The sequence below is a fragment of the Eurosta solidaginis genome, chromosome 4, assembly GCF_040869045.1.
Source record: "Eurosta solidaginis isolate ZX-2024a chromosome 4, ASM4086904v1, whole genome shotgun sequence".
NCBI classification, from domain to species: domain Eukaryota; kingdom Metazoa; phylum Arthropoda; class Insecta; order Diptera; family Tephritidae; genus Eurosta; species Eurosta solidaginis.
In genome coordinates this window covers 147,919,507-147,936,365 of record NC_090322.1, presented here as the reverse complement: position 1 = coordinate 147,936,365, position 16,859 = coordinate 147,919,507, and the positions used below count along the sequence as shown (strand labels likewise).

Sequence of the window (16,859 nt, the reverse complement as noted above, 5' to 3'; positions counted from 1 at the left end):
CTCACCTGATGGAAATCTCAGGTCTAGAGTCGCATTTTTAGTCTCAACGACAACATTTTTGACTATGGACTTTTTCAATTTTTCAATCATTCGGAGCATTCGGTAATGGTATCCATTTTGAATTCGCTGTCATTCCGAATCCAGCGAGTGCCTGTCAGAATGCTTGACAGATAAGTCAACACACTTGTACTTGTACACTATGGCAGTGACCAAGAGTGTGAAAGTTGGTTTAAAATGTGAAATATTAATGCATATTTATTGTGAATTGTGTGAAATAAATGGATTTAAGTGAAAATACTTATGATGCAACCGACGGGCGTGAATGTGGTTCATTAAGATTTGACTTGTTATCTAAATTTTAAGCTGCAACGCAAAAAGCCAAGGACTTGAGAAGTACAATAAAAAAAACATTATAAATGGACTAAAAACTTATCGAACGCGGATGTAATAGTTTAAAATACCACAAATACCAGTCTCATAGCGAAAAGTAAAAGTAAACTGCCTTGGATGCATACAAGCGACGATATTTTTCATGTTGATTCATCTAAAGGAACATAGGAGCAAATCAGTGTAATACAAACATTGACATGTACATACATATATACAAAAAAATGTACTTGTCATTAAAGTATGAGAATAGGGGGTGCTGTGATTACGATATCAGAACAAAGTGAGGAGGTTGATTCAACAAGGCAGCTTACGGTTATCGACTACGCCCACAAATCATGCGTTGAGGGACGTCTGTATGTAAGCAAGTGCCCATCATTAACTTGTTGCCCACTTTGATATGAAAACTTTTTTTTAAATAGTTTAACCACTGAATAAAATTATATATCAAAGATACCAATGGTTCATTAATGAATATGCACGCAAACAAACACTTAAAAAAATGTTTAGCTTGAAGGTTGGCGGCTATGGCATTTTCATGCGCGTACTATGTATGACTTGAGTTATGAAGAAGCATACAACACCTGTAGGCATTCCCATCTATTAGAATACTATCAAGCAAAACGCTAAGAATAAGGTCAGTTGTACTAGAATGCTCGCCATCAATACTATCGAATATTAATGCGGGGCTTAGAAACACTTTTCATAGAAACAAACTTGGCCATACAATAGCATACCAAATTACTACATGCATATGCATTAAGTAGTGAAACTCTGTGATATCTTCGATACAAATTAGTTGCACAAAGACGACAATACAATATGACTCTTGATCGACCGTTGTTTCCCATTGATACACCGACTGCAGTAGACACTGCTATAGCTGCATCATTTGCAACCCCTCCGTCAACTTGGCATATTGTAACAAGTGGTAAATTAACTACGCACAGTATACTCATATTGACTACGCGTGCCCTACGTCTATTACAACTTAATTGGAAAGTAATCACATCTGCGGCTTTGCTAACTCTCTTGGCCATAATTTGGTATTACCCGGCATTCTTCTTTTTTCTGGCGTTTTTTATTTACTCGTTGATGCTGGTAATGGCCGGTGAGTGTAAATAGTATTTATATTTATGTAAGTATATGAACATTTCCTATATTAAGGACGCCCCTTCCATATAAAACTTGCTAATTCTAGGCTTAGCAAGCGAATAATTTGCATGTATTTGGTCATAAAAATAATTCTTTTAAATTGTTAAGTTGTTTAGAAAAGAAGAACGGGGAGTGTCCTTCTCGCTACAACAACAACATATCAACACAAGTCTTTAATTTTTAAACAATGCAACTGACAAAAAACGCAACTTTCCTAGTTTTCTTATCGGATATAGCAGACAGCGCCCAAAGTGGCTGGGTTAAACTCTACTTAACTTAAACTCGCACTGAAAAACCGATCCTAAGTCTTTTAAAAATATTCGTATACGTGTATAATCAGCCTTTCACTCCCAGTCTTCCTTATATTCAGCCATTGAATAATGCAATTTTTGTAAAATTAACAATACTTTTTTAGTCTTGGTTGGCGGTTGCCAAAAATGCACGCATGTAATCTTAGCTGCAGGGTAACGCCCCTGCATCCTTGCAATGTATGTATGCTTGAAAGTATGTGCACTTGCAGATATGCATTAAGCTGATAGTTTTAATTTAATATTTGTATGTACGCAAGTAATATTTTCTTACATATAAATGCAGCACGATTTAAATATTTAGTTCCGATATTAGCCTTTTCCACATTTAACTTGTTGTTGTTGTTCTATATGTTGGCAGCCATAATTTCGAAATAGTAAAAGACCTTGTTTATTTGGGAACCAGCATCAACATTAGCAACAACATTAGCACTGAAATCCAGCGAAGAATCAATCTTGCCAATAAATGCTACTTTGGACTAGGTAGGCAATTGAAAAGTAAAGTCCTCTCTCGGCGAACGAAACTCATACTTTACAAGTCACTTATCGTACCCGTCCTGCTATATGGGGCAGAAGCATGGACCATGACAACAGCAGATGAAGCGGCTTAGGGAGTGTTCGAGAGAAAAGTTCTTCGAAAGATTTATGGACCTCTACGCGTTGGCGATGGCGAGTACCGAAAAAGATTTAATGATGAGCTGTACGAGCTATACGTAGACATCAACATAGTCCAGCGAATTAAAACGCAGCGGCTGCGCTGGCTAAGCCATGTTATGCGAATAAATGATGATGCTCCGGCCAAGAGTACACACTCTATCGGAACGCGCCTATGGAAGCAGAGGTAGAGGGCGGCCCCCACTCCGTTGGAAGGACCAGGTGGAAAACGATTAAAACTCCCTTGGTGTGACCAATTGGCGCCGGTTGGCGGAGCGAAGGAGCAACTGACGCGCCTTGTTGGACGGCCATAACCGTTTAGACGGTTAAGCGCCAATTAAGTAAGTAAGTAAGTGTTGTTCTATATTCGCCAAGTTGTGACCTCAAGATTTGTCAGTCTTATTACCCAAAAAAACAAGTGAGCATCGTGATTTTTGTCACCTCAATATGCGGACTTGAAGCTATGTCTGAGATGATATCAAAGGGTATAGAACATACCGCAAGCAATCCTAAGCTATCTAAAAATGCACGATATATCATGCACGTTAGCTCGGACAAATTTCAGATGCAATGCCGTTGTCCTACAAACTCGATGTTCTTGTTGTTGTAGTTTTTTTTAACAACAAAAACACTTGTACACATTACGACCTTGATTAAGACTTTGATGATCCTATATTATAAGTCCGCGTAGTTATTGTAAAAGCTTTTAATCATCCTCAGCCGGAATGTCTATAATGATGCTGTTTAAGTAGGACAGCCTTACTCGGATATTTCAAAGCTCGTAGTTTATTTTTTAGTTTGGTTGAGAGCGAAATTCAGCTTGAGGAACAAGAACATTTCCTCAAACCCGTTTTTTAGCACTAAAACCTCATCCTTTAGCCAAATAGACAGGTGTTCCCAGCGTATAATACTTGGATTTAGATTTATATTTAGATTGGGGTTATGGTAAGGTGCTTCATTCTTCTGTTTTAAAACATATTTTTCCAGCATATTATATAACAGTAAATCTTTATTTGACGTTTATTTAATACTATTAAGCAACATAAGAGCTGTTGATTTTTATATAATTTTTAGCTGTGATTGGCACGGTATACTTGCATCATATCTTTAACACTACAGAAATGCCACCGCCAAAACGTGAACCATCAAATATTCTTTATTATGCTACGAAGTAAGTATGCTTTTCAAAGCAGGAGTATTATCGATCTGCATGCCGATGCGGCTGTTGTACACTTTAGCGGATAGACAATACTTTGCTATGCCTATTGGAAAACGTTTTCTCATATATTTCTTAACTTCCTTTCCAGAAGCAGCATATTCGATTTGCCCAAACCCATAAAGAATGCTTCAAATTTGCCACTAATATTCGGCAAAACGGTTGATTTACAATTGCAACAAATTATTGAATATGTACTACGCGACTTTATGACTCATTGGCTGGGGTAGGTGAATGGTTTTATTTTTCTAATAAATTTGTAAATTTAACACGTGAAGCGGCCCTTCAACAAGCGATCAAAAATAAATTGACCTCATTATTTACTTATAAGCATATATGAGCTGTCTGGGAAGAATGTTCACATTATAGTTTTTAAATTTTTTTTTTACAGTCTTGTCGTTACTCAGCCAAAATTGATAAATGATATTGTGCGCGAGGATTTTTGGAATGCCATACAAAAGATACATAGCAGAGGATTGAAAATTGATGCAGCTAAGATTATAGCCGTGGATATGGTGAATCGGGTAACAGTACATTTAGAGAAGATTCGGATTGCTGAAGCAAGAGCGTAAGTTTATAACAATAGCATTAACATAGGATATCATATCACACTATTTTATGACGTCGCCGTCACATCATATTATACGATATAACATTAAATTACGCAGAGCTCGTAAATCTAACTCTAAAAACCATGATAAAAACTGTAAAAGAAAAAAAATAGTTGACAGAAAATTGGGACAAATCTTGGAATCATGTTGTCATCACCATTATCATATGATATCACATCACACCATTGCATCATATCGCGTTGTTGTTGTTGTTGTTGTTGTAGCGATTAGGTTACTCCCCGAAGGCTTTGGGGAGTGTTATCGATGTGATGGTCCTTTGTCGGATACAGATCCGATACGCTCCGGTAACACAGCACCATTAAGGTGCTGGCCCGACCATCTCGGGAACGATTTATATGGCCACATTAAACCTTCAGGCCATCCCTCCCTCCCCACCCCCAAGTTCCATGAGGAGCTTGGGGTCGCCAGAGCCTCGCCTGTTAGTGAAACGGGATTCGCCGCTCGAAGGTGAGGTTGACAATTGGGTTGGAGAAGCTATATATTGCGCTACACAACCCCTTGAATCCCAATCATACATACTTTAAAATCATATCGCGTCACATCGTATCATATGATATGACATCATTACTTCCAGAATTTGTATATCTCACATATAAAGCTAAAGAGTGTCCGCTGAAAATACTCATATCCTATAGAACAACCAACTAAATCACGCAACTTCCTTACGTTATCAAAGCGTTCCAGTGATAGTCGCTGCTAATTTTGAAACGTACAATATAGAAACACACTCTATAACAACAATAAAGCAACCAAGGTCGCTGAAGGAGCTTTACGTTTTTAACAAAATGCTTCTTCTTCCAAGCTTAACTGTTGGTTTACGATACCACAGCTTTTTATAAAACATAACATCATTTTTTATAAAATCATTACATAAATTATATGAGCAAATTATGTATATTTATTACTTCTTGATTTAAAGTATTACATTCAAAAGTCACGGTTTGTTTTTTAACTTCAATTAATTTTGTGACAATATGTTTCTTTCTTCCTTTTCAGTGCTGAAACCGGCAATGCCCTCGTCTTCTCCACCAATTCTTATTTAGTCGATGAGGAAATTGAATTGAAGTTTTTGCGCAGACTTAGCGAAATTATGATAATTCTTTTACTGCCACGCGGCTACTCACTACCACCATTAAAAGTGCTACTTAGCGAAATCCTCTCTTATAAAAGTCTGTATTTGTATAAAACAAATAATCTTTTATTTATTTTGTTAAGCTGTAATGATATCTCAACCTTTCTGTTTACTTTTAGTTTTTTTTCCATTAATAAAAATGCTTACATCACCGGATTATATAAATCAAAAAATTGTACAAAATATTGAGACACGTTTGGCGGCCGCTGCAATAAGTAAACGTAGTTACGAGTATGCTGCTAGTTTTGAAGATTTTTTGAAAATCATAAATAATGCAGGCAATTTGGAAGAATTATCCTTAATACGTAAAAGTATTGTTAATGATTTAATGCATGCAACTACAATGCAAAATTTACAACGTGCCAAAGGTGCGAGGCAACACAAATGTAACAACATTTTATGAAGCGGAATGTTTTCAACCTAGAAAAAGAGACACACAGACCCACATGCAAAAATTGTTGCTCACTTAGTCAGTTTGTTTTTAAGTAGTAAATGTCCGTTTTGTTAAAGGTTTTTATGTATATATTACGGTTCTCATAAAAGAACCATTTTAAAGGAAAATTTGATATTCGCATAAAGAGGGTTATAATGCTGTATAGAACAATTTGTCAGAAAACTGCACCGCGAATCTTCCCGAGAAAATTTTTATGCAAAGATTGTAAAAGTGAACACCTTCATTAAATGGCGTTTAGCACTTTGGGCGCTTTAGCGTCTCGTAGCAAAATACGGCAGTAATTTTTTATTAACCAACCCAAGCTTTTGGTGCTTCTATCATATAGATCAATTCATTCACCACCATTGAATGTAAAATGGGGGTTTAAAATAGGGGTACAGTCATGAAATCTGAGCTTAAATCAATCCGCCTCTTGACTGTGTGAAATTGTGTATGTAACGAAACTGCGAATGTGCTACGAATATATTTATCAAATGTTTTTAGGTCTTGATCCTAATACCGACGATCATAATTTATCAAAATCTGAAATGAATGCCGCTGTGCGTCTGAGACGTTACGTACAACAGCTTACCTTTGCCAAAACACAATGTGAAAAGAATTTATCCAAATATGGTTGGAATGGCAATTACACCAGTGATGTGGTAATTAAATAATATCTGTTTGCTTGTTCCTACATTATTTGGTTTCATGTTTGTTTTTTGTTTTAGGATCTATCACTTATTGAAATATTAAGCACAGCAGTTGGTCGTCGTTATCTGACCATTTTCCTAGAGCCCCTAAAAGCCAGCGCTCTAGTTGGTTTCTATATGGCTGTCGAGGAATTGAAACATTCACATAAATCTGCATGGCATCAATTGGGTACTGAAATTTTCTATACGTATATACGTGTGCCAAAGCCCGAAATACAAATCGATAAACATGCACGCAAATTGATCGAGACATTTTTATTGGGCGACACAGGCCCCGATATCTTTTTTGATATACAAAAAAATACTTTGAAAACTTTAGAAGAAAACTATTATGCGTCATTTGTGCTCAGTGAGCAATATCGTCAGTTGCGTGATGCGCTTAATTCAGATGATTTTAAAGATCCCACCCTATTGTTACGCACAATCAATGGCAACGATGCTATAGCTGACGAGGAAAACACAGCCTTGGAAGGTGCAGATGGTGCTAATTCTACATTGGATGTGGCAGCGCATACATCGTATGCACGTCGTAAGCTCGAACAACTACAGGAACGCATCGATAAGAAAAGTCAAGCTTTAGATGCGCTTAAATGTTCTGTAAAGCCAGAGTCTAAAGTTTTGCAAATATTGGAGAAGGAAATGGAATGGCTGAAAAATGAGAAAAGGCAAACAGAAACTCATTTGAAACGCACTGACGCATGGACCGAACATTTGGGAAAGTGGAAGGCGACTTTACAAAGTGTGGAGGTACGTGCGTACTAAGACTTGTCATCGTCATGTAAGAAATGTCCTTTTTTTTTTAGATATCTGATGAAAGGGAATCCTTGCAATTCATGATTCTAGTGCATGTGGATGAAGATATTAATGCACCACGCCCAGCTAATAATAGCAACAGTACCTCTGATAAGCCTGCTGGCGTACAAGCGCGACCTGGTGCAATATCCAGTGGTTGGGTAGTGATGCGCTCTTTAAATCAAGTACATGTAAGTCATCAAGAAACAAACAAAACTTGTTATCGAGATCATTTTCATAAATTCTTTATCATAGGATTTACAACGCAAACTACGCCACGTGAACTCCAATATAAAATACTTTGATCTGCCAACGAATTTTAAATTTTTCTTTCTGAAAAATGATCGCCATGCAGTTGAAAAGGCTAAAGCGCAAATACAGAAATTTTTAAATGTAAGAGCAATCAATGAAATTTAATAAAATTTGTAATTTGAAGCGTTATTATAATTTAACACATAGTTCATATTGGACGATGATCACTTAAATGGCAGCGAAGCTATATATACATTCCTCAGCCCTAGTTCAGACCATCTCAAACAGACGCTGCCTTCACCGAAAAAGTCGAAATTCTCTATATCCACTTTATTTAAAAGTGATGTGGCGAAAAGTGGTGATATGAATAAGGCTAATGATCCTTTCTGGGGTTTGCATCGTTATGAGGAGGATATATCTACCTATTTGGAGGGAGATCCAGGTGCAGACACGAAACTTTTGGCTGACTTGGATAGTAAAGATTCTATAGCTGAACCTTTGTACGCATTACTTGGTGAGATTTTCGATATGGGTGGTGTATTCAAATGGTTGCGAAAGAGTTTGATTTCGTTTGTACAAATTTCCTATGGCAGAACAATAAATAGGTAAAGGCAGAAAATAAAATACTGAGAAGAACTAAAGGCAACCAAATTAATTTGAATTTAATAATAATTAGAAAAATGCTTAAATTTTCAGACAAATTCGTGAATCAGTAGCATGTTTATTTGAGGAATCAATGTTGCATTATTATTTTTCTGCCATTTTAAAATCGTTTTGGCCCGGTGGCGTGCTCGCATCCTCATTCCCAGCACGCTCTGATGATATTAAAGAGATGACACATAATGCTGCAAAAGATTTGCTTGTGGATAATATACCTGAAGTTTTGTGTAATCTAGTGGGCGCACAAACAGCTAAACATGGTGTGATGAAAGTTTTTGAGGCAATGCAGAATCCTACATATAATAAGCAATTATTTTATGTGAGTAAAAACAACTCAAAAACATTGTATACATACATACTAGGGCTGTGAACTGCATACGGATTTTTCAACTATCCGGATAAACCGGATATTCGAATAACCGGATAGCTAAGCAAAAAGCTATCCGTATATCCGGATTCACAAATGGGAAATCCGGATATCCGCTGTTCGGCTATCCGGATACGTAAACGGAAAATCCGGATATCCGTATGTCCAAACATATATGCATATGCAAACATCGAAAATTATTCGCAAAATATGTTTGTAGATTATTAAATTAACGTCAAGAATTAAAAAGCTACAATTTTACAAACAAGTGAAAATAAGAACAGTGCCATTTGTTTATATTGTGAAAAAACGTTGTTAATTGATTTAAATGCCCCACGAATTTAATGTTATTAATGTTAAGTAAACATATATGGTACATCAATTTGTTGCTTTCACTGGATATCCAAAAATACGGTTATTAACCGGATCTTCATAAATCCGTATATCCGGATAGTTTCACAAACGAATATTAACCGGATGTCCATGCCGTACGGATTTTATCCATGTCAACGGATATCCGTATGGATATCCGGATATTCGAATATGCGGATAGTCCCAGTCCTAATACATACATATATACGACATCTAACTGTTTTCTCTACCTCGCTAGGAACTGCTTGAAATTCTAATGATTGAATTTTTCCCTGAAATACGCCAGCTCAAGTTGCCTGGTATTAAATCGTCAACGACAACACAACAATCACACACATCGGCTACAGCTACAAGTACGACTACAACGAGTCACATTCCTGCTGCTTCATCGGTAGCCACTGCGACTACAAACACATTTGCCGCAGCAACCACCAGTGGTAGCAGCAGCAGTAACAATAATAATCATCATCATCACCATACAACACATCATATACAACCATATGAAAAGCCACAGCCATTACATTTCCAGCAACATTATTTTGCTGCCAGCAATGGAAAATAGTAATTAACTGGAAACTAACAAAAAAAAAGCTTTGTACGTAGAAAAAAAGTAGTTAAAATAAATTTGCAATCACAATACTGTAATTTATATACTAAGCTATGTTTCTATATGTATGTAGGCCTGTGATTTTTTCAAACGCGTTATGCGTTTAACTGTAACTACACCCATTTAAGTTTGAGAAGCATTTTTAATAATCTGTTATGTATGTTACTAAATGTATGTGTCGTATAAATTTGATTACTTTTAGTAATTGCTTGTTAATGCATGTGTACTAGACTGGGTCGATTTATTAACCGATATCGCGCCATCGATTTTTCGATAGGATTTGGGCTCAGGAAAAAAAAAATCCACTACGCATACACAAAAAAATGATTTTCGAGCCTGCGAAATTTAATTTTTTTTTTACTTTTTTCGACTTTGATATTTAAGGTTTTTTTCATGACCTAAACAATTTTTTTTTCATTTTATTGTAAAATTTTCATGTATACCCTGTTTTTCAAAAAACTGTTATCGACAACATTTTTAGCGTACATTTTTGGGTCGGACAGTAGTGATGGAACGATATTTCGCTATTGGTGATTGCATCGCCGCTATTGACAAATCGCTAATAGCTATAGCTATTGCAATTCAAATATATCAGTGATTGGCGATTTGATTCTTTTGAATGAAAATCACCTCTGGCAGAATATCGCCAATAGCGATTATAGCGATTGGCGATTTTCCTTCAGCATGAAATTCTAATACTAATAGTGATAGCGGGGATGCAATCATCGATAGTGAAATATCGTTCATCACTACTCATCTGTGTGCTTTACTTTCCGACTGAGTAAAAAAGTTTATTGGATACAAAAAGGAATAATTTTCTCTAAAATTTGAAAAAATATACTTTTACAAAAGTTTGCCAGCTATTATCGAAAAATGGGGATAGTTGTCTTAAGAACTGCACAATGAAAAAAATTTCTCGTCAAGAGATGGTGGTAAATAAGGGCGAAAAAGTGTGCTTTTTGTGCAGAGAAATTGTGGAAACGGCGAACGGAACAAAGCAAACTTGTGCAACAACAATTTCGACGACGAAGTGATGTGCAATAATTGCAAAAAATGGTTTTGCAATGGGCGTGGAAGCACATCTGGATCCCAAATTGTTAATCTTTCGGTGAGGGCTAAACATAGGGAAGTCACCCTACATTCTGAAGGTCCACTTGGAGAAACAGTACTAAAATGGTCCTCGTGTGGCGTACGTAATGTATATGAATTGGGATCAAGAACAATGGAAGCCACTTATAACTGATCGTTCGTTTTTGCCGTGGTTGGTTAAGGTGCCTACCGAGCAAGAGCAGTGGCGTGCACGACAAATATCAGCAGCACAAATAAACAAATTAGAGGAATTATGGAAGGAAAATATTGATGCAACATTTCAGGATTTAGAGAAGCCAGGTATAGATACTGAACCATCACAAGTTCTATTGCGTTATGAAGATCGTTATCAATACGAGAAAGTTTTTGGTCCACTTGTGCGCCTAGAAACAGAATACGATAAAAATTTAAAAGAATCGCAAACACAGGAGGGTACAGAAATAAGATGGGACGTTGGCCTAAGTAAAAAAAAAAAAACAATAGCATATTTTACGCTTGCTAAAACTGATTCGGACATGAAACTAATGCATGTGTTATTCATAACTTAATACTTCTAGGCTGTAGCCGTTAACAGTTTTATAAAATTTGTGTTTTTGATGGAAAAATAAAGGAATTATAGAAACATATATCACTCGTCTTATTGTAAACAGATTAACTCAAAATTTAAGTTTTTTGGGAGAATGCAATTCAAGCTTTGTCATATGGTTTGTATATGGTTGAATTCTCCTGCTAATTTCTAGGGCACTGAAGTGGGTGGCTAATTTTCTGTTAAAGAATATTTTTATAATAGTTTGAAGAATTTGCTATATTTTGCTCTGTACTTTTCATTAAAAATTTATTCACTTTACTATACAAATATTATGCAGCCAAATACAACTTTCAGAATAAATTCATACGGAGTATTTCTGAATACATCGATGTAGTATAATATAGTAAATAAATCATGTTTTTATGGAGTTACATATACAGATTTATTTCGGGTTGATTCATCTTACATTTAAAAATCAAAGCATTTTCAATTAGCAAAATTTATAAAACAAAGATGCATAGACATCTATTTCAGCTAGTTTCATCTCATTGAGTGTATACGAGACTGAACATATTATCGTAAGCCAGTTAATAATATATATCATAACATCTCAGAAAATTAGAATTTCACATTACATCAGTTTACAATAAAAGGTACATATTTTTGTCTTTTTATTCCAATTTTGGTTCATTTATTCTGTATACTAAATTAAAGTAATGTATAACATTCAAGTATACATCAAAGTACATCAAAGTATACAAATAATTGCAGATTCGCTTATCAAAGATAAATGAAAGCGATTGCCATGGCTTTAAAAAATAGCCATATCTATATTCACTGATAGCTCAAAATCGCTGTATCGCCCATCATATCTTCTGTATAGAATCGCTTGTTAAAATAAAGCGATCGCCAAAGCTATAAAAAATAGCCGTGATTAAAAAATAGCCATATCTATTTTCACTGATAGCTCAAAATGGCCACATCGTCCATCACTATCGGACAGGATATACATATGAAAATTTTTTTAGCAGGTCATGAAAAAAACCTTAAAAATCAGTCGAAAAAAAGTAAAAAAAAAATATGAAATTTCGTAGGCTCGAAAATTATTGCTTTGGGTATGCGTAGTGAAACTTTTTTCCTGAGCACAAATCCTATCAAAAAATCGATGGCGCGATATCGGTTAACTTTCGTCCATACAAATCGACCCACCCTAATGTGTACATATACATATATATTTTTTTTATCGGTATGTACCTTAAGCATATTCTATGAAATATGAAAGTCATTTGTTTTAAACGCAGTTATGACGCTATTCTCATAAATTTTAATTAACTAATGACGCGATTTAGTTTTTTTTGTATCCTATTATATTCTATTAAGTTGTATGCTGGTCATGACTATGACGATATCCAACAGATGCTTTGCGAGAGAAGGCAGACCGATTCGCGCCAAAACAACCCCGCGGATTCGAGCTTGAAATTACAGAAAATCAACTTAATATATTTCTTTTAAATCCATTTGAATCTCAATATAAATAAATGTAATCTATTGTTTAAAATCTCCTCGATTGATTATTTAATACTTTATTTTAAATATTAAAAGTTGATGTTTAACAAATCAGAATTATTTTCAATCAACAATATTTTTATATGTATATCAAAAAATGAATATGAAGGAAAAGTATAGAAAGATATTTCATATGAATAACAAACATAGTTGCGGCCACCGTGGTGTGATAGTAGCGTGATCCGCCTACCACGCCGTATGTCCTTGGTTCACACCCCGGGAAAAGCAACATCAAAATTTTAGAAATAAGGTTTTTCAATTAGAAGAAAATTTTTCTAAGCGTGGTCGCCCCTCGGCAGTGTTTGGCAAGCGCTCCGGGTGTATTTCTACCATGAAGAGCTCTCAGTGAAAACTCATCTGCCTTGCAGATGCCGTTCGGAGTCGGCATAAAACATGTAGGTCCCGTCCGGCCAATGTAGGGAAAATCAAGAGGAGCACGACGTAAATTGGAAGAGGAGCTCGGCCTTAGATCTCTTCGGAGGTTATCGCGCCTTACATTTTTTTTAATAAACATAGTTATTTAAAGGTTGATATGTATATGTACAAGTTTATATTGTTGTTTTTGTTGTTGTATTAACGACAAAGACACTCACTGAAGGTGTTGGGGAGTGTTATCGATATTGATGGTCCTTTGCCGGATATAGAGCCGGTACGTTCGGGGAACGATTAATATGACCACATTAAACCTTCTAGGCCATCCCGCCCCCACCTGCTAGTTCCATGAGGAACTTTGGGTCGCCATAGCCTTGCCTGCTAAATATGTGTATGATAAATTCATATTTGTAACAGGATTCCCCTCGCATAGGTGAGGTTGACAATTTTGTTGCGGAAGCTTTGAAGCTATAAAGCTTTGTATTACGCTTAGCAACCCCTTGAATCCCAATTATATTGTTATTTATTTATTTATTTATTTGTTTGTTAAAGTCAACACAGACACAAAGCGGTCGACTACTGATTATAAGATACAATACATATAACAAGGAAAGAAAACATAAGCGTAAAAAACAAATTACAATTGTAATTTCGACAAAACTGTTGTAAATTCAATTCAAAACACTTTTTTTTTTGTTTCAATACTTGACTTTATGCCAGAACTGCAAATCTTTTGGATTGAGCTATACGTTTAGCTGCTTTTGTTGTTGCGCTAACAGCGTTTCAAACTGCTTTTAATAATCAAAAATGGAGCTTAAAATTCGAAAATATAATTTCGAAATCTCGAAAATACAATTGCGAACAAACTTCTTTTCAAAAAAAATAAATACATTCTCATACATGTTCTAGTTTTTGAAAAAGAATATGAATATATGTTTATTTGATTTTTGAATCATAGTAGTGAAAAGTTTAACTTATTTCAAATTCACTTCCCCGAATTGTGCAAATCTCGTGTTTTGCAAATATCTAGAAATCGAAAACGGAAAACTGTTATTACGACCCAATCTTACACTATCACAAACTCAAAACATTAAATATTTGATTAGTAGCCAAAATTAGTGGCATATCATCGTTTATTATTTCTTCTATAGGCTGTCCCTATTTGTCCAGAATATTCAGTACACAAGTTTCCGAAGCTTTCCTTCATGTTTTTTTCTTCGTTTTTCGTCATCATACTGCATGCTGGACTGTAAAAAAACTGTTCAGTCAAATAGCAACTTCCTATAAATTAAACATAGATATAAAAAAAATAACATTCCCAAGGTATCTAGGTGTATATACAAATTAAAAATAGTAAAGTTGGTTTTTATATTAAGATTTATTACAAAAACAATGTATCGACTGCTGAGTAGAATATCACCCTACCTCGGCTGCCAGTTCGAAAACATATTTTCAAAAACTCGTTATTTCAGAATTTTACAAAGCTATATCTAACTTCAAAACGTGTTGAATTTGTATACACAGAGAGCGGTTTTGAAATAAATTCTGAGATAGGGCCTTATGAACAAAATTCTAAAGTAGGTCGTGAAATATGTAAAAACACGAAATGCAAATGCAAACGAAATCAAGTGGTTATCTGGGTCAGTAAAATATGAACGTTTGTGTGTGTGTATATTTGTATCGTTAAGTGCATTCGAAGTGAGGTGCATTCCAAGCAACACTACAGTCGTTCTTCAAACAAATTTTGAAATGAGGCGTTTTTGAAGCCATTCCTGAGATATAGCGTTTCCGAAACGGCAGCCGAGATAGGGTGATATTTCACTCGGTAGTCGGTATGTACTAACCACTACACATGTAACAACCATAACCATTTTAGTCAAATTTAGCAAAAGGGTATTCAAATAAAAATTATACATGTGTAATTTAATGTCAAATTAAACACTAATTGACGCATGTATATTCAAGTCGGTATTATGACTAGAAAAAAAAAAACAATATTTAGGATATAAACAAACACACAACTTAAATTTTAAGGCAGTTTCAGAGATATACAAAATAAATGTACGTATGTATGTAACTTAAGATTTTGGATATGTATACATTTACACTTTTATGTATGTTATTGTGTTAATTTGAGATTCTGAACGTAGCCACCTACTCGAAAGTAATGTTAAGTAATGATATTTAAAAGCTAATAAAATGTGAAAGGGAAAGTATTAAAAAAAATATAACAACGGATTTATCCACTTACTTCTTAAGTAAAAACAAATAAAATGAAAAGAACGCTATTTTAATATACGGGTCCTTTTAATGTCTAAATCAATCCATTTAGGTTTGCATATATTTAAGATTTCCTGTCACAGAATAACAACATAAAATTAAAAGGAATGTTGTTAGGAGGCAGGATTTTGATATCTGAATATGTCGTTAGAAACAAAATCTTAAACGAAAGCAAAACGTTTTTATCACACCGGCTTTTATTTGAATTATCGCAATTTCTTCAGTCCTTGATAAGTTGATTGAACTTCTCTGTAAAAGTAGGCAATCACCCACCGTATGCCCCACCCGGCTACGCCCACGAATACTTACTATATAAAGTGCGAGATACTGTCATTTGAGCCATCGAATTACTTTCTGTTAAAAAAACGATTTGCTCTCCAAAACTTAAGAATATCTCGGTAAGTGCCACACTGATCTCTTGGTCCGTACGGGCTCTTGGTAGCTCAACGTGGATGCCAGTACAGACTTCGCTGAGCTTTTACTTGTTGTTGTATTAATGATAAAGACACTCCACGAAGGTTTTTGTGAGTGCCATCGATGTTGAGGGTCCTTTGTGGGATATAGATCCGTTACGTTACTGTAACAAAGCAATAAATTTAGGGTACTAGCCCGACCATCTCGGGGAGATTAACATGACCACACCAAACTCTCTAGGCAATCCCGCTCCCCCACCGCTAGTTCCATGAGGAACTTGGGGTCGCCAGAGCCTCGCCTGCTATGAAATGGCCCATATGGCATATGTTATGGCTGGTGAATGCTTTATCTTCGGACATATCAAACCACATCGGAAAGTAACATTGCTTGTAATCTTTATGCTCACCACAACATCAAATTTTCCACAAGAATCCCAGAGAGGAACGAGTGGGGAAACGGCAGGGAGCCGGGATCTCACGAAATCTCCGTTTTTACAGATGGCTCTAAATTGAACAACAGAGTCGGCAGCGGAATATTCTCAGAAAAGCTCAATCTAAGCGAGAGCCTTCGCTTACCCGACGACTGCAGTGTTTTTCAGGCTGAACTTATAGCTATCTGGGAAGCAGCCCTCTATCTTGCTAACTTGCAGGTGATCAATTCTTTTTAAATTTTCTCGGACAGCCAAGCTGCCATAAAATCCCTGCAATGCAGGAACACCTCATCACTAGTGGCGTTGAAGTGCAGAGACACCCTCGACAAGCTAGCTGATAAATGCAACGTAAGCATTATATGGGTTCCTGGCCACTGTGACATCTCAGAAAACTGCGCTGCGGATGAGCTAGCTACGGAATAACCTCCGCTGGTTGGGCCAGCCCTCCTCTAAACACCTGCAAGCACTGCTTGCGATCTCTATTCACGGATCAAGCTAACGC

At 35.9% G+C, this 16,859-nt stretch overlaps 1 protein-coding gene across 4 annotated transcripts; it reads left to right on the top strand.

Annotated features, from left to right (window-relative positions):
- Nucleotides 1-208: 208 nt before the first annotated feature.
- On the top strand, nt 209-15,516 carry snz (snazarus). 4 transcript variants are annotated; one of them, XM_067783329.1, is made up of 14 exons: nt 209-743; nt 810-1,498; nt 3,579-3,675; nt 3,812-3,946; nt 4,112-4,288; nt 5,349-5,521; nt 5,604-5,852; nt 6,422-6,579; nt 6,646-7,374; nt 7,431-7,610; nt 7,675-7,812; nt 7,879-8,276; nt 8,368-8,650; nt 9,309-15,516. In XM_067783329.1, the coding sequence occupies exons 2-14, from the start codon at nt 1,210-1,212 to the stop codon at nt 9,630-9,632; spliced, it is 3,330 nt and encodes a 1,109-aa protein (XP_067639430.1). In that variant the 5' UTR covers nt 209-743; nt 810-1,209; the 3' UTR covers nt 9,633-15,516. The 4 variants fall into 4 exon arrangements, with proteins under 4 accessions (XP_067639430.1, XP_067639429.1, XP_067639431.1 ...); XM_067783328.1 differs by having other exon boundaries at nt 209-747; XM_067783330.1 differs by lacking the exon at nt 810-1,498.
- Nucleotides 15,517-16,859: the final 1,343 nt, after the last annotated feature.